Source organism: Branchiostoma lanceolatum, chromosome 16 (genome assembly GCF_035083965.1).
Source record: "Branchiostoma lanceolatum isolate klBraLanc5 chromosome 16, klBraLanc5.hap2, whole genome shotgun sequence".
Taxonomy (NCBI): Eukaryota; Metazoa; Chordata; class Leptocardii; order Amphioxiformes; family Branchiostomatidae; genus Branchiostoma; species Branchiostoma lanceolatum.
In genome coordinates, this window is record NC_089737.1 from 7,251,588 (window position 1) to 7,274,840 (window position 23,253).

General features: G+C 41.3%; 2 protein-coding genes across 3 annotated transcripts; one reads left to right on the plus strand and one right to left on the minus strand.

Moving 5' to 3' along the window:
* Positions 1–2,917: 2,917 nt before the first annotated feature.
* Positions 2,918–6,440, plus strand: LOC136421733 (glycine N-acyltransferase-like protein 3). The gene is made up of 5 exons (XM_066409244.1): positions 2,918–3,296; positions 3,974–4,090; positions 4,570–4,675; positions 5,244–5,364; positions 5,582–6,440. The coding sequence occupies exons 1-5, from the start codon at positions 3,198–3,200 to the stop codon at positions 6,006–6,008; spliced, it is 870 nt and encodes a 289-aa protein (XP_066265341.1). The 5' UTR covers positions 2,918–3,197; the 3' UTR covers positions 6,009–6,440.
* A 3-nt stretch (positions 6,441–6,443) lies between these two features.
* Positions 6,444–17,612, minus strand: LOC136421732 (receptor-type tyrosine-protein phosphatase eta-like). 2 transcript variants are annotated; one of them, XM_066409242.1, is made up of 13 exons: positions 17,423–17,612; positions 13,677–15,173; positions 13,184–13,286; positions 12,524–12,610; positions 12,160–12,244; positions 11,835–11,925; positions 10,919–10,995; positions 10,255–10,389; positions 9,724–9,846; positions 8,798–8,949; positions 8,319–8,454; positions 7,848–7,977; positions 6,444–7,239 (listed from the first exon to the last, which is right to left on the minus strand). In XM_066409242.1, the coding sequence occupies exons 1-13, from the start codon at positions 17,472–17,474 to the stop codon at positions 7,205–7,207; spliced, it is 2,703 nt and encodes a 900-aa protein (XP_066265339.1). In that variant the 5' UTR covers positions 17,475–17,612; the 3' UTR covers positions 6,444–7,204. The 2 variants fall into 2 exon arrangements, with proteins under 2 accessions (XP_066265339.1, XP_066265340.1); XM_066409243.1 differs by lacking the exon at positions 17,423–17,612 and adding an exon at positions 15,798–16,110.
* Between the last annotated feature and the right edge of the window lie 5,641 nt (positions 17,613–23,253).

Consider the following 23,253-nt stretch of genomic DNA (forward strand, 5'->3'; position numbering starts at 1 on the left):
GTCCATCGCCGTTAAAGGTCTATTGCGTCGTTCGAATCGAAGTCTATGGTGACACGCATGTAGTGGTTAGAGTTCATTGACCCCGCACCTGCAGCTTGCCCCTGGTCAGACTGATCCATTACAGGCTTAGGGTCCAGATACCCCTCGCTACTCCCCCTTTCTTGAACAGCAGTTGATGGCTGATCTTTTTGTGGTCGGACATTTTTTTTCTGAAAAGTACCCAGAAAATCCTCTTGGTCTTGTCCTTGGCTGTAGTCCCTATCACGACCGCCCGGTGGCGTTTCTGTCACGTTAATCATTGGAATCATCTCTGGGATTCGGTTATCATTTGTCTCGGTGGAATCACCGTTTAAGGTAGATCGTCTCCTTTGTCTTTTCTTGCTCTTATTCCTTATACAAAGGAAGAAGAATATGCACGTCAAGATCAACGTAATGACCGAACAGCCAACGCCAACGAGAACAACAAGTCCAATGTACTTCGTCTTCATGCAGTTTTTGTCACAGTGTTCGGATGTGACGTTTATGAACTTCACTGTTGAGAAGAGCGTTCCTAGCGGATTCTCTGTGAACGACAGCGACGTTTGTTCTAAATCAGTGGACGAAACTAGAGTTACGCCGATGGTGCAGTTGTCCAACATTTGGGTCGAAAATTCTTCAATACTTACTCCACTGTAGAGTAGGGGTCTTCCACAAACTAACACGTCTTGAAGACTGTTTTCTAGACAGGTCTTCGCATGTAACAAATCACAGTCACATTGCCATGGATTTCCAGACACATGCAGTTCTACAAGCGGAGGAAAGGTGTCGCATGATAACGTTTGGATCTTATTTCCGTCGATCCACAATGAGCGAAGTTCTTCCAACTTGTCAAAGCAGTTGCTTGGAATGGTGCTGATGGCATTATATGATAACTTCAATGATGCGCTTTCTACGGGTAAAACGCTACACGGAACATCAGCAAAACGATTGAAGGAAAGGTCCAAATGCGAAACCACCAACCCAGCAAAGATATCATTCTCCAACGTTGTTAGCTTGTTGTAAGATAGATCAATATATTCCAGACGTTGCGACCCAAAGAATGCTTGAGTCTCAATTAATTCTAGCTGATTGCTGGCGAGATTTAGTGAACTCAGCTTTGTTAGACCTTTGAATGTTCCGTTATTAATGATTGTGAGTTTGTTGTTGTTCAAACGAAGTTGTTTAAGTTGAGAAACACTTTTGAACGCATCTTGTTCAATGTCAATCAAGTCGTTTCCGCCAAGAAATAAGCTTGCAAGATTCGTCAGCCCTACGAATGTGCTATTTCTTATAACCATCAAGGCGTTGTTCTCGACGTTGAGACGTTTCAGATTGGAAAGGTTTCTTAGGAATCCAAACGGGATGTCTTGAAGCATGTTACCGCTGAGGTCGAGGATGACTGTGGCGTTAGGAATGCCGTTGATGTCCGCCATGATGTTTTTGAAACTGCAGTCTACTTCGAACTGTGACTCGGGAGTTAGAACACAGGAACAAAGCGGGCTGTCTCCCCGAAAGCAGGCCGAATATTGCGCCTTTGTCACGTTGACGAGAAGAAAGCATAGAGCCGTTGCCAACATCACAGACAAGCTCGACATTTTGGCGGTTGCTGAAAGAAAAATAAAAGAAGAAAACTTGTTTAAACAAGTTAAGGTGTGGGTGTCGCAAAGTAGTTGGCTATCGCTCCCGCCCACATAAATAGCGAAGTAACTGTAAGCCGATACAAACTCTTTACTTTGAACCCTAACGGAACCTACACATACTGTATCCTTCTACGGTTTCTAATATCTACTTAAGAGACGATACCATGCTAAGGTTTTTAGGCTTTCGAATATTCCATTTGAAAAAATATGGTTGTATTATGATCACTAGATTTTGCAATTTTTAGTAGTGACGGCCTCTTGCTAGCCAAGCTTTGCACACCTTGTGTACAGGGACTGAATGCCTCAACGACATGGAACGTAGCACAAAATGAGCAGTGGTCCATAAACGATTTGCATGTAAGCTTTTAAGTTTACCATGGCTACGACAATAGAGAAGTATACAACCTACCTTCTTCAAGTTCCAAAGAAAGAAGTGAGCAAGATGTTTCTACGTTTACCCCAAGAGAAATACTTCCACCGTCACTTAAAGGTGAAAATGTCTAAGACCAAGTGTGCTAGATATCTTAGTTCGGGAGGTTAAAGTCCACTTTCTCGATGACGTAATGTACGTACAAAGTTCATGTGGCATGACCCTCGTTCTTTCACCTTTTCAATTAAAACTCTCTCTGAATTGTATTTGGTTTTATTGTCAATGGTCAACTTTCTTTGCTCTTTATTTGTATGCTAACATTTTACTATGAGGTACGTAATAGTTACTAATACACATGATGTGGTATCGGGTATATTTTGCTTCTTGCGTACTCCCGTACGAGTATCTACAAATGCTAGTCTTTCTGCTTCAAAGTATACAGGAGGTACACGTATATCTTATAACTTTTTTTCTTGAAGCTATGGTTCATAGACATTGATATGATAGATGAATAAATAAATAGAGGTGCACAGACAGTTTATAGGACGTACTCTCGCGTGGTCTAACGAGGTTACGTCATACAAGCTCAGCCTCACACATACAGAACTTCCGTACACCTGGTATGCCACCTCATTGACGTTTTCGAGGTAATGCTTCGGCCACATTTGCACAGGTGCCCGTAGGGGGTGGAGCCCCGGCCGGGCCCCGGCCGGGCCCCGAAGCCACAAATTTGTCCCGGTCCACTGCTAGACATCCGAAGGGTATCCCTCAGTGTTATCACGATTAGCTTACGGCGTCAATTTATTTCCTGGTCCCGGGTTGATTTTAACTCCGTTAATCGCAGAGTGTCCCACGGGGGCCACGTAGGGGTCACATCCGAAAATGGAAAAAGAACGTAGTTTAAACTACCCGGCAGGGCCTCTTTATCAACTTCACGGCACAACGACATCGCAATGAATATCCGGCCATGCATGAAATGACCAAACACTGCCTTTCTGATCCCCCCGATTCTACGATAGGGGTCTTTAAGTTAACGTTGTTTACTGTTCATTATCTCAACCATTGACATATTCAACACAAACAATTCATAATCTGTTGCAGACATTATCGAACACAAATTTTGCCGAGCGTAGCTTCCGTGCCCTCCTATTAAAAAGAAAGGAATCACAATGGTTCACGTTTTGACGCGGCCACAACTCGAGCAAGTGTCATCTGCGCTGGGAACCGAGATGGCGGCCAGTCCTACCTCTAGTGTGACAAGACCCGAGGTAAGGAATATAAACTTTATCGTTTATTGAAATGATCCATACTTTCTCTCTCGTGTTTTAGCATTAGTGTACTGGTAAACGCTTACAGGGCTCGAAAAAGTGGGTGCATGTGCACCTGTGTGCACCCAAAATTGGAGCTGTGCACCTTATTTTTGACTGTGGGTGCACCAGTGATATTTTTGTAGGCTATAGGATAACTCACCATATTTGTACTCTAAATATACAGAATGTTCTTGAAATGTATCAGAAATAGCAATATAACCCTCGATTGAAATTTTAAGGTTAGCTATAGAATTACAGATTCTTGAGAGCATTAAACTTTGTATTATCATGTTTTGCTGACATTCAAATTTATTCTATGTGGTGCACCCAAAAGTTTTTCTGTGCACCTAACTTTTTGGGTTGGGTGCACCAGTGCACCTATTTCCAAAAATCAATTTCGAGCCCTGGCTTACGAATACTAATTACGCTGACTGCACATAAAAATCATAGTGTGAATTGTGGAAGAAAATTAGATATAGCGTGGGGGTTTGGAAAGTTAAGATAACAATGTAACGTTACACACGTACATGATCCGGCTTCCTCAGTCAATAGAGAAATGAGTAACTGTAAGGATTATGAGGGTTGACGTTAACTGCTACATGTACAATGTACAATCCTTAACTTGTGTTCTACAGATGTACCACATAATGCGACATTCTCTGGAGGGTAAGCTGGATGTTAGGTACATGTTTGCGGTGGACAAGTGGCCTGACTACACCGCTATCCTCGGACAACCAAACGAGGACACGCCGGTGCAATATTTGGAGTTTCTATTCTTGGCTCGACTGAAGTGCAGCCAATGTTGCTCACCTAGCTAACCCATTGATCGTATGAAACCAAATACAACATTTTCTGATAATATTCAACAACAATGAATAACCCAAAAGTGATAGGTGTTGGAGCTAACCCCTAGCCGTTAGATTACTTGTAGCTCTAAAACATTGCAGGATATTTTCAACGTTAATTACGTTTAGGACGTTTTGTTGATGTTGCATACAGTAGCATATTCTATCACATGAAATATAATGTGCCAATTGGGAGGTTTGATATCAACTACAAGCTTTTAGATTTCTGTGATTGTTACACATTTGTATGGTCTATTATTTCCAACGTTACAAAAATGCATTTCTTCTTAAATCTATTTACTTGTTTTTTATATAATATCTGTTTGGAGTTTCACCTTCGAATTCTACCTTTTTTAAGTTTTTAACTTTTGAGACGTCTTCCACAGGGTCGCAAAAGTGTGCTAAATTTCCATTGGAACGAGGAAGAAGGGCTGCGAACGCTTCTGAACGACGGCAGATTAATAGACTGGGCAAAACCCTTTATCATAAAAGGTCAGTTTATAACATTATTTGTCCTTATCAATTGCTTTATTTTCTCGCTTGTTTTTTCAAGCGTTTTCAGATCATTAGTTTTGTTCACCTTTGTGTTGTGCCAATTGAATTCATGCAAAGTCAATTGATTTGTATTCAGTTTCTTATTCCTTTCACGTATGTTTAATATGTATTACTTGGATCTGTGGCGTATGTTTTTGTTCTGTTGTGTTCTTGTAATTCTTCCTTTAAGTTGTTTTGTCGTTTATGGTTTTATCGTTTGTGAAAATACAATAAAATGGAATATTTGAAAAATACTACTTAAGAGTTAAAATGTAAGCAACAGATGATATAAAGGTGTGGTAGTCTAAAACATTTCATTGCTTCATTGCTTCGTTGAACATCATACATAATGTTACATCGTACATAATTGTTTCATTGCATGTTAACTATGATATCACTACCTTCACCGAGAAGGTTATGTTTTCAGTTATGAGGTATGAGGTCCTGATGTTGTTGTTGTTGCTATCCTATCAATTCTGTTGGACAAAAGTGATAAAAAATGATCTATTATATTCATTTATTGTAGGCATCCCTGTTGGTGGAATTCCAATATTCCAGAAGGCATTTGAAGACAGGGGTGTGGTGGCTGAAATGGGGAAGACGTATATGCCGTTCTACCTCCATAAGACTGTGCCAGATATAAAAAGGTACAGCCGCATCAAGAAATGTTGGTCTTCCAAACTGTGATTTTGTAGATCTTCTTTGCCATGTTCTACAACAACTTCGACCATCTTTGTGGTTTGCTCATTGCTTACTTGATATTCTAAAATTGCTGTTCCCATTGGTTACTTGATATTCTAAATTTGCCGTTCCCATTGGTTACTTGGTGTTCTAAATTTGCTGTTCTGTATTCTAAAATTCCAGCGTTGCCATGGATGACGTCACTGTCGGCCCCATGAGTCCAGAGCACTGCCAGCTGATCCAGCAGACCTGGGACTATTCAGATATGGTAGGAGAGCCTGACGCTGTTCGAAACTCCATACGTCACCAACTCACCACGTTCCTTTCCAGCTGCGTCACTGACAAGCAGGGCAACCCGCTGTCCTGGGTCATCACAGACGAATTCGGAGAATCTCAGTTTGGGTTCACCCTTCCTGAACACCGACGGAAGGGGTACTACACTTTGGCTAAAAGATTTTTAATCCAAAGGTGCCTTGAAGAAGGTCATTTCATTTTCGCGCATGTTGTTGAAGGCAATGAAGCGTCATTGAATGCACATAAGAAGCTTGGGTACGTGTTTGAGGAGACACCAAATTGTGCATTCTTCTTTGTCACAATGAAAGAAGGCTGATTGTTTATCTGCCATGTGTCTTGTACCGGCTACTTGCCCAGCCAGCCTCTCAGCCTCTGGCCTTAGCTTCCCACGATCATGCAGATTTGAATATGTCTTTAGATGTTGCAACTCTCACGATGCCCTACGGCGGGTTTGGTCCAGTATCACTTTTTTTATTATTAATCAATTAAGACAAAAGAAAAATAGGTAAATACATAAAATTTTGCGTTTTTGAAAACATACTGAAACCCACGATTAGAGCTACCTGATGTAACAAAATACAGTTTTACAGATATTACTTACGATAGCCTTTAATTATTGTAAGTAGAATTCTAGAATCTATGTTGTATTTCATTTTTTGCAGTTGAATGTATGAAAGTCACTGTACTTTTTGTTGTGTCTCTCCATAATATAATACAACCCATAAGTAAATGACCAAATCTAACTCAACACTGCAGTCAAGTATATTCTTTATTGAACACAACATTTGTGACAAGCAAGATGTGATCATAAGGGCATTATAGAGTTAGATAAAATGAACTTAAAGTCCAGTTGAAACAGCACTAATCTTACCTTATCTCTTCTCTACACTCTATGCGCAGGTTATGTACAGATAGATAAAGTATGAGACAACATTGCTGATTACAAGTGTCAACTTTTATCAGCCTACTAAATCTACTAAGTACTAGACTAAGTGTTGAGTGTCTAGCAGCATTTATGAGAGTTAAGAATCTATCTTCTGCCTAACGTTCTTACCAAATACAAATAAAGAAGTCGTATATTAGAAATTTTTCACTCAGCAGACAAACATGGACCTTTAAACTATATGAATGGTCTCAATAACTTTCAATTGGTGACCAGCACCCTCTATTACGCCTGACTTAAAGTTAAACTATATGTTACAATTAGAACAATGATGGTGATAGATAATGGAGAATATTGGAAGTTGAACTTTGTATATGCTTCAACCTGCCAAAGAATTATGAATATGATGATGATAATGATGGTGAATTCATATCAAAATCTGTCATATCATATCATTATTCATCGTTTTGTAAGGCTAAGATAGTGTGAACAATAATTCTTCATTCTTTAGATTATCATTGATATTCCCCATCACTTCAAATCTTACCATGAGCTATTAGAATTATAACTGTCCTCATGATGACAGGATATGTAAATTGAGTTCCATTGACTCGTAAGGCTTGGGTGGCTCAAACATTGGTGTCATCAACGTCTCTGTCCAGACCTGGAAGTGTGAAAGTCCCTTTAGTTTGATTCGCAGATGGTCATCTATGTACACAAATTATGAAAATTCATTCTCTCTGTAACATTAATGAATAAGATTACAGTAATTGAACAAATGAGTGAATGAATTAATGAATGAATGAATACAAATGTGCAAGCCTAAGTACTGTAAATCCATTTGATATTGCGGTTAATAATTTTAGCGGTTAGGGGAAAAGGGAGTAGCTCACTGCATTTGGTTTTAACGGCGGGAACAAACATCACTGTCTCAAATGTTAGTGATCAAATATTTGTGATGATGAAATTTTAGCGGTTGACTAGTGACTGTAAAATTAGATAAAATTAAGTTACAGTTAACAAATCTAGAATTACAGTATTATCATGTTAAGTCAGCTCTAAAAGAGCACAACAAACAGAGGCAATAAAAAGACAGGTAGGAGGGGGCATGCCATAGACTTTAAAAGGAACAAGACTGTAACAATGTACAAAGACCTACAATCTATACCCTGGGAAAGTTAATTACTAGTACGTAAAGACATCAAGCCAGACGGGTAGTTGTACTTTTGAAAATGCAGGCATTGTAGAATAGAATGTTGCTGTTACACATACCTCTGCTCTTGGCAGCCAGAGAGTTGACATTCTCATAAAGGGGCTGAGCTGAGTCGTCATCATCATCCTCTTCTGTGTCGTTGCCTAGCAACACGTCAGTGATGGCCTGGTGGATGAAGATGTACTGGTCCTACATGAGACACAGAGAAAACATTACTTAACATTACTCTAAGACTTATCATCTATTGTGGTTTAGCAAGTAAATACCTACAGGCTACAAAACAACTCAGCTTGTAACACACAGGCACAGACATACACACAGAAACACACAGCACGCACACACATGCACACACACAGCACACATGCCCACACGCACAGCACACGTACGCACACACAGTTCAAACACAGCACATACACACAAACAGCACACAGTATACGCAAACACACACACACACACACACACAAAAGGTCCCATCCCAGAGGTAATGCCAAAAATCATCTAAAGACTCCCAAAGCTTGCCATGTTCATACCTCAGTCTGCACCATGAACATCCTGTGTTGTCTCATCTCGTACACGATCCCGTAGATGTCCACGGAGTCATGTTTCTGCATGTGGAGCAGGAGACGGTCCAGGGCGATAAACGTACCGGTCCGGCCGACACCCGCACTGTGGACAACAGACGAGCAGCACTTCAATAAAAATAGTAACACTGCGGCTGTCCATAGAAGTGCCACCTATGTTCATGTACACATCGCTTCTTGTACGTAATGAAAGCTCGTGCAAGACTCTGAACATCTTATGATATGATAAAAAGCTAAGATAGCTGTTTACTTTACAAATATACCTGCAAGGGCCAATTAATGACTTCTTGTTTCAAACTTTCAAACTTTTATTGCTCAATCAAACTTGCAGTCCTTATCGACACTGAATTGCATTTGATTTTACAGTGCTCTTGTCTTGTCTTGTCTTGTCTTGTCAAGATTTGAACATGAGCGATTGCCGATGATACCTGCAATGTACAACAACGGGTCCCATGGCCTTCTTTGAGATGTGGCCACGAACTGATCGTACAAACTTCAACAGAGAGGAGGTCGTGTCAGGAACACCATGGTCCGGCCACGCCATGAAGTTATAGTGGCGAACAGTCCTGGTTTCCGTATCCTAGGGAAGACAAACAACGTTAAAAAAGGGGCCGTCAGTGAACTTCTAAGTGATAAAGAGCACACCAGCTGTATTGCTACTGAAAATGTAGAACTTTTAGAGCTCGCAAACTTCTTGCTATGTGACGCCAGCTAATGCTTCACTCTCTGCAAATTTTGATATCTGGCGACCTTCTGGCAATCAATATATAGATACAGCCAAAATATATTTGATAGTGTGTATTCAGGGGTTTTAGGAACATTATGCACATATCGCAAAGTATGGAAAAGACTGATTACTTTATGATAACTATTTCAGCACCAAGGAGAGATGCCATTTTACAACAATGAAGTGTTACTGGCTTTTGCTTCAATAGCTATAGGGAATTATCCACATCACTTGATAACAACTGAAACTTCTTCCTTCCACATGTGTAAACACAAAATCAGGAGTTGAGTTTACTGTGAAATTGTGTGTTGAACATCTCAGTGTTTTACGCATGTTTTTTTCCAGTATTTAGTACATCTTATAAGCAGTGTGCCTTTTTTACCCTTTTCCTTTGCCTGGGGGGTGAGAGAAAAATGTGTACCACTAGAAAAAGAAAGGTTGTAATAAAAACGAAATTAACATGGCGTAAAACACTTGAATGCTTACATATATTTGTTTATATATTTGTTTTATTTCAGTTAATCGCAGAACCTGAAAGGGAGGGGAAAACATGTGCATGCACACCATTACAAGTTGACCCTACATCTACTTGGAGATCACACAAACATAACCTACAGTAACACTTAACCTCTGTAGAGTGATCTCCCTGATGGTCCACTCTGGTAGAACAGTTTGTTTCACAATCTGGACGATGATGTCACCATAGTACACGGGGTCATCATCATACGGCCAGTAGTGGTCACACTTGGGCTGCACGAATAAAAGAAACAATTATAATACAAACAGAGATTTATTCCAGACACCCCCATAGTTATCAGGGCATATATACCAAGCAGTTCTTTTTTGTCAAGAGGGCATTTTTGTTTAAATTTTGAATGACTTTTTATATTTTGCATGTCACACTGATCAACACTCATGAGTACTGCAACAAAGACGTTCATTTGAATTACAGTAACTGTATATATGGTGGACAAATACCACAGCTATAACGTTCCATGTTTAACTTTTCCGTACATTAGCACCAGACAAAAAAGTGAGAAACTTGTTCATTGTGTGCGTTGCCAAAGTCATGTGCCTTTGCTGCTTTCTTTCCCTTAAAATCTTAAACTTGTAAGAAAGATGCAGCTATCTTTAAGATGAGAAATTAAGATGTCGTACCCTGCCCTTCTCCACACACTGTGTTACCATGACGATGACCCTGCTGTTCTGTTCCCACACCATCCGCCAGAAGTCGTCCTTTGTGTCCGGTAGCGGACCCTGGGAGGCGATAAACTCCCGCCTGGAGCTGTACCCCTGGAACACGACATAAAGACTCTGAGGAAGACTCTTGTACCTCTATTGAAATTTAAACTTCTACATGATCAGAGTTAATGCATAATACATTCAATCATTGATGTAATGTTACATGCATCTTGGGTGCAACTGAAGGATATCCTCTTATGCTCTCTATCTCTCTTTCTTTTTCTCCCCCTCTATGTAGCTATTTGTGTGTGAATATGTGTGTGTATGTATGTGTTTGTTTGTGTGTGTGTGTGTGTGTGTGTGTGTTTGTATGTTTGTGTTTGTGTGCGTAAATGTCTGTATGTATGCTTGTGTGTGTGTGTGTGTGTGTGTGTGTGTGTGTTCTGCCAGGGGGAACAATGCAACTTGTATGTTCCGCTTGAGGGGATGAAGTCTGCTATCGCTGATTCTTTCACTAGCCTTTACAACAATAACAGTTTTATACAGATACCCAGCATAAACTTCACATACAGTTGTCAGATAGCCAGTCTAATACATGTACTAATAAACCATTTACTGCATTTTCCACTAAGATACTCACAGGCATGTAGCAGGCGTTGATGTAATCCGATCCCTCCACATCATCGATAGCAGCCAGCTTGACCCGAGAATTGTCATCTATAGGGTGTAACATACAATATAAATGTACATATAATGAAAGACGTTCCAGTCTGATTCACTTTGTCTACTGACTCTACTCATTACAAAAAACATACAAACAAAAAGCTTATTATAACCTTCTCCCTGCTGCCTAACTCCAATAAGGAATCGGGTGCCAAATGGCTACTTCAGTGTGCTAAATGTTAACACAGAGATGAGTCTTGTAAAACGATATACAAAATGTTATTCTATAAAATTTGTAAGCCAGATTTTACACCATCATATAACAATGGTATACATTTTTTCAACAGTGGACTTGTGCATTTAGTCTATCTGTATTAACCCTTTCCCTGCTGCCTAACTCTGTAACCAATAGAAAATTGAGTGCCAAACGGCTACTTCAGAGTGCTAAAGGTTAACTCCAGTGAATTATTTACGAAACCTGTGACATGTTTTTCCCCTTGCGTGTTTTTTGTGCATTTGCATTTCTGACAACCAAAAGAATGATTTGCTTTGCATAGCCCCTATGTACACTGTACACTACAGCATAAAACCTATGTAAGCTTGAAAGTTCATCTGTGTTGGTACAAGTCATTCTGGAACAGGTTTGAACTGTAATTTACAATACAAAACAAATTTTGACTGTACAGCTCCAGTCTTTGTCAAGGAATGAGCAATCCACTGCTCACCAAGTCACAAGTTCAGTATCTGCATAATGTGACATCATCTCAGCGGTGGATTTCTGCTCATTCCTTGACAAGACTGGAGGTGCATGTACAGTCAAAAATTTGGGTAAGTCCAATTTTTTGTGTTGGAAATTACAGTTCAAACCTGTTGCAGCATAAAACCTCACTTACACGGATGGATGTTTGTGTAGCGGTTCTTTGCAAGGTTCTCTGGTAGCTTGGCTGCGCATCTGGCTTGTTCCTTACCCACAGGCTTTAGATTCTGCAAAAGAAATTTGCAATGTTTGAACTTTTTGAACCTCATTTGCTTTTGAATAATCAATCGTACAGGAGTATGTGACAAAAAAATTCCATAAAATTGCTGTTGAATCATACAACAAAACAATATCATTTCCACGTTCTTGATATTATTTCCAAAGCAATATAATAGCTAATACAAGAAGAAGCAATAAAACAAAAACAATGGAATTTTTGCGGTTAGATTTTCGATTCCCACCTCATATTCTTCGGCGTACTTATACTCTGAGTCCTTACTCATCTCAGCGTGGTAGCTGACAAAGTTGGACAGTTTCACTGGTTTGCTAGTAAAACAAAGATAAACATGTATGTAGTTATGGTTAGAGATGATATTGTAAAATGATGTTCTAACAATTATAAGTAGATTGGTCTGATACAATCAAACTCTAGAAAGACCAGTTATATAAGAATATAAACACCAAGAATCTAACTTAAACGTTTTTAGTTTTGTCGATTATATTGCATATGATAAAAAGTAAACTTCTAAGACACAGACACATTGCGGAAACTGTTTACAGCTTTTAAGATACTTAGTTTGGATTCAACAACATATCTAAACATACCTGGTCATCAACTCTTGTTCATCATACTCATCCATTACAAAAGAAGGGTTAGTATGTCCATCATTTCCAAATTCAGGAAATGATTCCCTGAAAAAAAGCACATCATAGATTGGATTTTTCTCTATATGTTTGTGTTTTTGTGTGTTCCCACAAGCTTCTCAAACATATTCCTTGCTGTTCAGATTCATCAAGAAGATTCGAGCAGACCCGAGAACCTGTCAAAACTTGGCAAGATGACTTGAAGTGCTGTTGATGGAAATGATCATCCACCAATGAGGTTGACTGAAATGAGGGTCCGTCAGCTTCACAGTCAAAGAGAAGAACTTGAAAATTACCAAATTCAGATCACTTCGGAAAAATGCAGAAATGTTTTTGGTGGTTTTATGTTCGCAGTTTTCCCGGTAAGCTCTTCACCACACACTTAAATCCACCGCGAAATATTTTCGCCCTCCTACCCCCTTGTCTACTACTGTCTCAAATGCGAACTTAAAACCACTGCGAACACTCCATTTTCTTTCTACCTCAAAATCAAAACCACGCAAACTTAAACACATTTTACACTGTATTGTCTGTTCTATGGGTCTTCATTGCAATAGACAGTAAACATATTAAGTTAGCATGAAAATTCTTAAGCTTCTTCATGTCACTGGAAAGTCTTACCTGTTTTTGCTATGTCTCCTATAACAGAAGAGTCCGACGCCAACTGCTATGGCCACAACAACCACAGCTACAGAGATCCCAGCGATCATTCCCCCATATTGATCTGCACATATGTATTGAACATAAAATTGCTGATGTAAAAAATGTATTTGTTGTGTAAGCGGACTCCAGATAGAATAGTTGTTTGAAATTTGTTAGAATTGAACACTTGTTTCAGTAGCCATACATTTTCTAAATGATCAAACAAGTACAATAATAGTATATAACATCTACTAACATAATTCCACCAGGGTACATAATTCCTCCACCATGAAAAGATATGTCCAAATAGATCTCCAACCCAACATCCCCCAGTATAATGTACTGAATACCTGGGGGGGTGCTGCACTACAGAACTCTTAAACACACTGTTTTCAAATGTGGCGGATTTAAGTAACCCGGCAGATTAATGTTAATGGAGGATATGTAACGTTACAAAGCTGCAGGTACTCACGAGGAGAGGAGGTATTGTTTTGCTGTTTGGTCGATGTTGTTTCAACTGTAGGTGTCTGAGTTGGACTTTGTGTCTCTGTCGTTTCATGGATCGTGGTCTGCGTTGAAGTTTCCATGCCATCAGTAGTTGTTGGATTTTGTGTCTGTGTGAGATCAATTGTAGATGTCTGTGTTGTGGCTTCAACAGTACTGATTGTACTTTGTGTTTCTGTAGTTTCACTTGTAGAGGTTTCCGTGTCGTCAGTCGTTGTTGGAAATTGTGGCTCTGTTGTTTCGATTGTAGATGTCTGTGTTGTGGCTTCGACAGTTCCAATTGTACTTTGTGCCTCTGTAGTTTCCGGTGTGGAGGCCTCTGCGTCGTCAGTTGTTGTTGGGTTTTGTGGCTCTGCGGTTTCAATGGTAGGGGTCTGAGTTGAGGCCTCCATGGCTTCAGTTGTACTTGCCATCTTGTCTGTTGTAGTTGACGTGGTCAATACTGTGTCTGTTGATACAACCGAGGGAGACTGTGTTGTAGCGTCTGCGGTGGTGTCAACCATAGTGGTGTCTTCGTTTGTAGTGGTTGTAGTTGGAGATGTTAGCAGTGAAATTTCTGTAGTACTGACTGGTTTAGTGGTTGTGGTTGCCACTGTTGTTGCTACAGTTGAAGTTGTAGAGCCAATATCACTGTTTGTTGTCAAAGTTGTGGTTGCTTCAACAGTAGTTTCATCAGATTCTGTAGTTGACTCCTTGATGATGGCTGTAGTTATAATTGGGGTTTCTGCTGTCACCGCTTCAACTGTTGCATTATCTGTTGTAGAGCCCACATTGCTGACTGTTGGCAAATTTGTAGTTTGTGTGGTTGTCGCTACAGTTGTAGTTTTATCTGTTGTTGAGCCAGTATTGCTAGAAGTTGTCACAATTGCAGTTGCTGTTGTAGTTGCTATACCTGTAGTGTCCTGAACCATTGTAGAGCCCGTATTGCTGGCTGTTGTGATTCCTGCTGTTGTACCTATAGCTAGTGTATCCGTTTGAAAATCTGTGTTGGTGGCTGTGATTGTGGTAGCTGTTGTTATCACATCTGTTGTTGAGTCCAAAATGCTGGCTGTTGTTGTGATTGGAGTTTCTACTGTCGCCACTGCAATTGTAGTTTCATCTGTCCTAGGATCCGTATTGCTGGCTGTCATCATTGTGCTTTCTGCTGGCACAGTTACAGCCATAGGCATATGAGTTGGAGGGGTTGCCTTGCTGTTTGTCATAGAGGTCTGTGTAGGGGGGTTAATAGTGCTGCGTATTGTTTTGGTTGTGTTTGCTGTTGTGCTTGTCGCAGCTGCTGTACCCATTGGAGAATCTGTATTGCTGTTTACGGCCGTGGTTGTGGCGGTCGTTGGCACAGATAGCGCTGGAGTGCTAGCTATTACAGTATCGTTGTCTGTTGTAAAGTTTGCTGTACTACTAGAAGTCGTCACAGCAATTGATGTCTGCATTGGAGCATCTGTAGTGCTGGCTGCTGCTGCATATGCTATGGACAGAATAAATTTGTGGTTAGGATAATAATAGGCAATGTTTTAACCCTTAACCTGCTGGTGTTTCAGCCCCAGTTGGGGTACTGCTTTTATTTCACTAGTTTATGGTACTTTTGTACTTTCCTTCCAAAATACCTCCAATATGTTAAACACCAATAGAAAGCTAAGAGCCTCCACTTTCTATAGATGGCATGTAAACTTAGCCTAGTGCCAGCAGTAATGATTTTCAAGGGAAATGTTGCAATAAAACATTTTTTCATAAACTTAATATGTATCATATTATCAAAACCATTTGTGAAATTCCAATGAATATCAAGACTTCATCTTTTCTGAGAAGTCTAAGAGACAGCATCAGAATTGCATACATGAGTTAAAGATGTCACCCAAGTATTACTACAAGTGAGTTTATGACTATAGACTGTCCTTTGTGCTGAAATGACTATTCGGCTGAAAAGCTTATCTATTGCAATATTATAGTATACTTCCTTCTGACGCTTTATAAAACATTACACATCATCTGAAATCTTACACTCTTTGCTTTCTTTTGAAACATAAACCAAGTTGATGGCATAAATTTCGGAGGTAATAAACACATGAAACGCAAGAAAACATAACGTTACATTTTCCACAATGTTTTCATACAATCCACACTAGCACCCATAGAATCACTTGCACCAGTGGACATACGGTTCCTGAGAAATTCAGAATCACTTGCTTGAGCGTTAATCCCTACATTTTGGCGTTTAAACTTGGAATTCAACGCCGAAAACACACGAAAAACAACCAAGAAACGGCAACGGCCACCATTTTTTGAATAAACTTTGACCTCCTCTAACTTCCGGGTTTCGGTCGTCCGGTGTCGCGTCAAATTTCTGCTCTGACAGATTTTCGCTCCGTGGAGCAATGTCACGTACGTATTTAACCAGCCCTGGCAGGAACAAGTGTGACAGTGAAATATTGACGTTTGAAAAAGTAGTGTCAGTTCGGATGGAAAGAGCTGACTTAACAAACTACTGGCAAAAAAGGGAGGAAATACAATGTCAAATAATTACGAGATAGATTGTAACTTTGCATCCTATGTTTAACGCTTCCACATAACTTGTTAATTGCAGCTTTGAGGACTTAACTTTGCTGTGTCGCTTCAGGATCCGGGTGCACATATTTGATAATGCTTAACATTCAACGGTGATGATTTGTTACTCTTGATCAGTTGAGGACTGATTGTTGCATGCTACATCTTCTGGCGTGTGTTAGTTAGCGACCCTAAGTGGGCGTGAACCGACCCCGCACGTACACTGATTACCCCACGTTAGTGCTACACAAACCCTGTCTGACCTTTCTTATGTGCACATGAGGTGACGTGAACACCTTATCACAATGTGCCCAATATCAAATTTGTTCCTCAACACGTATAGCCCACTTAGAAACACGCGAGTCTGATTGGACGTTACACTGCTAAAATAAGCATACGGACTGCGCAAGTTGATAATTAGCCAGTATTGCCGAAGCTGTGTTTACTCCAGCGATGGATGCTTTGAGAGCTAGGCCAGGCGGTAGTTAGCACTTATGAGAAATAGTATGATACACACACCACTACCAGTGGACTAGCCACCTGCTTGCACAAACGTGTGGCCCAAGGGCGATAAAACGGAGATTGGCACCGTCATATACACCGAAAGATGAAGGACGTTAACTTATTAGTTAGTAAAGGCAGTAATAAGCTCAATACTGCTCTGCAACACACACATAAACACACACACATGTATACACAACCACCAACACCTCACCAAGTCACCATACCCCCCCCCCCCCACACACACACACACACATACTTCATGTACTTCAAAGATGCCCAATGCAGCTTTTTCACGGCCTACTCAAGAAGAATAACATATTTCGATGACCCTATAATATTTTTTCCAGAAGATGGCGTAATTTCGCCCCCTCTACCCCCTATTCGAAACAAGGAAGTCACTTGCTTATCTTGTAGACATGTTGACCCTAACGTTAAAATGGCTTAACAAAACATGTACAACCAAACACAAGTTAAGTCCCAATCATTCAAACTCTTTCAAGTTACGAGGTAGAAGATCTGAACGCTAGTGCAACTGCCAAGGACCGAGGCCAACATATATTAGTTAGAAAGAACAAGTTTAGAAACCTTGTCAATAAACTACACACGCCCAACAAGAAACAACTAGGGTTTTCACAAACCTCAATAAAGTGTAATAAAAAAACAACTTACCGACAGCCACGGTTAACAGCACAATCAGAAGTTTCCTCGTAGCCCGGTACATTTTCGGACGTCTTGTCGTCGGACAGTCAAAAACTCGACTGTTTCCTCTGTAGTACTTCCTTGTAGAAGGTAACCGTACACACCTTGCGGTTATTGTTTAACCACTGACGGGGTTACGCAAATACAACTTTCCACAAGGATTCTTCGGTCTAACTCTCTACTAAGCTTAGATCTTTAACTCCACAACTCTGAACTTACCCTACAAGTCTCTGTAATTGTCAAAAGAAAGCAGACGTTTTGAAGGAAATGTTGTCGTTATAAAGCTGCCTCCATAATGAAGTCGTGCTCAACAATTGGTGACGATGTTTACTTTTCAGGTGTGTTTTGTTTGCCTTGTGGGAGGTAGCGATCAAGTGGATTTTATTACATGTATTTATCAAACAAGGTCCACATATACCTGCCGCTCTTAATATATGTCTGATGCAACGTCACCAATACAACATCTCCATACGATGTATATCTAAACTGTGCTAGGCGCTGCACTAGATATCTCTCAACTACACTGCTTTGCAAAGTCAATGGACTTGAATAGCAAATTTACGTCCATATTGACATGTGACAACTCTTGCATGGTATACGTAGGAAAATATATCAAAGAATGTCTAGACGATAGAAAGTCCTCCAGTGACTGTAAAAGCTCATCCTAATCCCATACTATACATTATTTTGTATTAAGTAGATTAGCCTCATGGAATTGTTGTTATGTACCAGTAGATGCCATACTTTGTACCTTGTACAATTGTTGCGCAATAAATTTCTTGTTATCATTATTATCATAAAAGGTACTAGGTTTTGCTGGCCTTAGCTAGCTATATTCGTCTATTTCCGACCAGCCTATCTAACGGCCACTGTAGTTATTTGGACCATAATGACGCCTATGGAATTCACCTGAAAGATTTTACCTCTAGGTTGGGTGACCCTTGCCCCACGGTTCGTATGTGTTTTAGACGATGTATGGGAGAGTGTCGAACTAGTCATGGCTTTGTGAAAGCTCTACGGATTACGACAAGTTAATAGATACCGCAAGAAAGTCAGTTTTAGACGGTACACTTCTCTTTTGTGTGCTTCATTGGCAAGAAATGCTAACAAGTAAACAAACACTAATGAAGTAAATATGTCTCGCAACCTGAATAGCCCCTTTTTTATTGTGTATGGGACTAGCTATAAATCACAATTAATTGGGGGTCACTCCATTATTGAAGCTAGGGGATGGGAGAACATTGCTTCCCATATAGCGTTATTGGTCGGGACGGTACATTTCATCATCCTAAGGTCGTGACAAGTTCATTTGGTACGTTTACATACACTTTTAAGTGCCTTTTAAAACGGTGTCTGCATGAATGATTGCTCTAAATCAAATATAGATACAAATGCAAGAATCTAAACACATCGAATCGACTTTTTATCGGTGGCATTCAGACTAAACAATTTTTTCTACTTTAAAACTTGTGTACATTTCAATTTCCAAATGATAATCAATCAACATATAATTGAAACCGTAACAGTATCCACAAAATGTAGTTAGAAAACAGTGCAGCTTAACATCCACTTTCACACTGCTATTCCTAGTATGGTTGCATATTTCAGTCAAAAGCAAAAAAATATGTATTTAAGCAAAAGACATTGTATACCTGGTCCAAATACATTATATTTCAGGGCCATGTATCATTAAACAAGTACATTATATTTCAGGGCCAAAGTGCAATACACTGTACTGCTCTAATAACAGTAGTGCTAACAATACTGAGCCTAATAATCAAGTGTATTAGGCTTGATTACTATATACAGTAAACAGTAATATACAGCATATACGTACAGCATATAGTAATATACAGCATTTCTCAAAAACAGTAATATACAGCACTGAAACAGTAATATACAGCATATACAGCATACAGTGATATGCAGCGTAAACCAATGGCAATGTACATGTTCATGTTTGGAACCTTACAGCATGCAGTACCACTAAATTCCGCCAGCCACGATGCACTCCACTATCAAACACAAGATAATGTTACACGGAGGATTTGCGTAACATTAGACGAACATATTTTTCTACATGCCCAACCTCATTAAAATTCTCGCACCGCGTGCCTGCGAAGCTTTTGTGTTTTGTGAAGGGTCACCACGGGTTATACTAGTTATACAGTTATAAAAATTAGATACAGATATAAACACCACTCACTTTGCCTCAAAAACTATCTATCACTGAAAATCACGACCGTAGCATGTCCAGAACACCGCTAGGGGCCCAAATCTAATCGTCTCTTCCTTTTGCCAACACCTACCAATATAACAAATTATTAATCCATCCACGTCTTCTCGGGTTATGCTGTTCAAACACACACGCACCCGAAAACATCATCTTCTTGGCGAAAGTCATTATGGGCTACTCGTCGTGTGAGAGGCGTCGGTACAGTTTGTAATTGAACATTTGGTATTCACGAAATCTCTACATTTAGCAATTACATTATGTGAATATATCTAATAAATATGTATTTATTTTCAATATACAAATGATATAAAATTATGCTAGGGTCACATTTCCAACCCGGGCAGCTTGTGTGAACGAAAACTATGCTATAAAAAACAACAAAAGACACCAAACTTTTAAAAGATTTCTCTTTACCATACGTTATGTATATTCTTGATATGCATGTTTTATTCTTTGTTTTCTCAAACAGCCCGGTCGTGCCCCGGCTTGGAAATGTGACCCTAGCATTGCATAGTATGCATTCTGCAGGCTAACATCTAAAGGTGTTTGGGCTTGTTAGACAGAAATATAGATAATATTGTGTACCGATTGGGAAGCTATGGGAAGTTGTACCACTGGGACTGCGATTGGATGCCAGTGTACCACTCAGGGACTGCAATGGGGCGTTGTACCACTGAGACGTCGACTGCGATTGGATGCCACTGTACCACTGGGACTGCGATGGGGCGTTGTACCACTGAGACGTCGACTGCGATTGGATGCCACTGAACCACTGGGACTGCCATGGGACGTTGTACTGCTGTTGTGGGACGCTGTACTGTTGTTGTGGGACGTAGCACTGTTGTAGGACGCTGTACTGCTGTTGTGGGACGCTGTGCTGCTGTGGTGGGACCCTGTACTGCTGTGGTGGGAATCTGTGCACGTACCTCTGTGGTTGTGGTGACAGGGTCTGGACTCGTGGCTTTGTTTGTCTGAATTTTTTGCTGATGGCCGTTTTATCTGGCGAGGACGGATGTGCAACGCCACCCTATGTTAGTGTTATAATTGGTACGGTCCGTTGACCTATGATGTAACGAGGTCACGCCTCGTGTTCTCTGTTCGCGTCATGGGTTCCCGCGATGGTTGTTGAGTAAACCCCTTTGCTCCGTACTCTCGCGCTTCGTTGTGTCTTTGAGTCGTCGAGTCGCTGTTACATAGATGACGTGGTGGCACGCGGTGGGATCCAGAGCCCACAGAGCACCAACAAGTTTGGATACCGCGCAACCCTGTGAAAAAAAAAAAACGCGTTGAAAGACGTCCGAAGAATGCAACCCTCAGCGAAGAAGGAGCAATGGCGGGGAAGGAAAACAACATCCGGGACCTGGCGTTCCAACAACAACAACTTCAACCAAAACTCCAGCCCTCAACAAGATCCTGACAGGCGCTGGAGAACCCAAGATCTCCCCCGACGCCCGAAGAACCAAGAACCTAAAAGGGACAAGAAGATCTGCCCGATTTGTGAACAAGCGGGACGGCAAGTTTTCGATCACTTCCTCAGTGCGTGTCCGTACTTGCCCGACGAGGACAAAGAGAGGAGTTTTGCGCGCCACGTGGGCGCCCCTCCCCAGCAAGAATCCGGACGCGGAGTGAAAGCAAGTGCTTCACCGAACCTTGAAGCCTTCCACAAGGGAGCGGCGGTCAAGATACTCCTGGATTCGGGGGCAGAGTCGAGCATGATTCGTGCCGATGAAGCGCGGCGCTTGGGGCTGTACATTACTCCCAACAACACAGATCTTACTCCAATCCAAGCAGATGGGCGGCGAATCTCTCCCATAGGTGAGTGTACAACCACATTCTACAGAAGAAAACAACCGCTTCATTTCAACGCAATCGTGGTAGAAGACTTAGCCGATCCAATCATTGCAGGAATCACATTCTTACAAGTCAACAGTTTAATCATCAACTTTAGCAAAAGAACAATTCATCTTCCTGATGGATCCATCTTTGATTATTCCACATCTACCACACAAGCCCAGCCACGTATACATAGCATCTGGTACAGCAAAAATCGTATGCACCACAACCTAGCACGCTCTAGAAGGGCAGCTAGCTGTTCCAGTGTTCAAGTTCAAGTGCCCAAGGTCATGCACCTGCTACATACCACTCCTGTAGTTCAAGTTGTGACCAACCCTGCTGTGACTGAACAAGAAACAAACACAAGGTCACTGGTCCACGCCCTAGAGCACCTGTCATCTGCTGCAAAGGCTGACACACTACCGGTGAAGGAAAAACACCTGTCACCAGTAGCAGAAGCTGATACCCCACAGATGCAGGAAGAACACTTGTCACTATCAGCAGACGCTGACACACTACCGGTGAAAGAAAAGCTCCTGTCATCAGTAGCGGAAGCTGACACCCCACACGTGAAGAAAGACCACCTGTCGTCACCAGAAAAGGCTGACACACCCCAGGTGCAGGAAGAACACCTGTCCCCTTCTGCAGAGGCTGACATACCACTTGTGAAGGAAAAGCACCTGTCATCATCAGCAGAAGCTGATACACCTCACGTGACAGAGGAGCACCTGTCACTACCAGCAGAAGCTGATGCGCCACACGTGATGGAAGAACAGCTGTCACCACCAGCAGAAGCTGATACACCACACGTGACAGAGGAGCACCTGTCACTACCAGCAGAAGCTGATGCTCCACACGTGATGGAAGAACAGCTGTCACCACCAGCAGAAGCTGATACACCACACGTGACGAAAGAGCACCTATCATCAGCAGCAGAAGCTGATACACCACACGTGACAGAGGAGCACCTGTCATTACCAGCAGAAGCTGATACACCACACGTGATGGAAGGGCACCTGCCATCATCTGCAGAAGCTGATACACCACATGTGACAGAGGAGCACCTGTCATTGCCAGCAGAAGCTGATACACCACATGTGAAGGAAGAGCACCTGCCATCATCAGCAGAAGCTGAGACACCACAGGTGAGAGCAGATCACCTGCCATCAACAGCGGAAGCTGACACACCACAAGTGAAAGAAGGGAACCTGACGTCACCAGCAGAAGCTGATACATCACACGTGAAGGAAGTGCATCTGTCATTACCAGCAGAAGCTGAGACACCACACGTGACAGAAGAGCACCCGCCATCACTAGCAAAAGCTGACACACCACAAGTGAAAAAAGGGTACCTGTCATTATCAGTAGAAGCGGATACACCACACGTGAAAGAAGAACACCTGACTTCACTAGCAGAAGCTGATACGTCACACGTGAAAGAAGAACACCTGACTTCATCAGCAGAAGCTGATACGTCACACGTGAAAGAAGAACACCTGACTTCATCAGCAGAGGCTGATACTTCACACGTGAAAGAAGGGACCCTGTCATCATCAGCAGAAGCTGATACGTCACACATGAAAGAAGAACACCTGACTTCATCAGCAGGCGCTGATACTTCACACGTGAAAGAAGAACACCTGACTTCACCAGCAGAGGCTGATACTTCACACGTGAAAGAAGGGACCCTGTCATCACCAGCAGAAGCTGATACGCCACACGTGAAAGAAGA

Excerpts from the sequence above, each read along its gene's own strand:
- LOC136421733 (XM_066409244.1), top strand. The coding sequence starts at position 3,198 with ATGGTTCACGTTTTGACGCGGCCACAACTCGAGCAAGTGTCATCTGCG. Across the intron at positions 4,091-4,569 it reads AACCAAACGAGGACACGCCG|GGTCGCAAAAGTGTGCTAAA; the intron begins GTGCAATATTTG and ends CGTCTTCCACAG. Across the intron at positions 5,365-5,581 it reads ACTGTGCCAGATATAAAAAG|CGTTGCCATGGATGACGTCA; the intron begins GTACAGCCGCAT and ends CTAAAATTCCAG.
- LOC136421732 (XM_066409242.1), bottom strand. The coding sequence starts at position 17,474 with ATGTACCGGGCTACGAGGAAACTTCTGATTGTGCTGTTAACCGTGGCT. Across the intron at positions 11,926-12,159 it reads AGTACGCCGAAGAATATGAG|AATCTAAAGCCTGTGGGTAA; the intron begins GTGGGAATCGAA and ends TTTCTTTTGCAG. Across the intron at positions 7,978-8,318 it reads TGTTCATGGTGCAGACTGAG|GACCAGTACATCTTCATCCA; the intron begins GTATGAACATGG and ends TGTCTCATGTAG.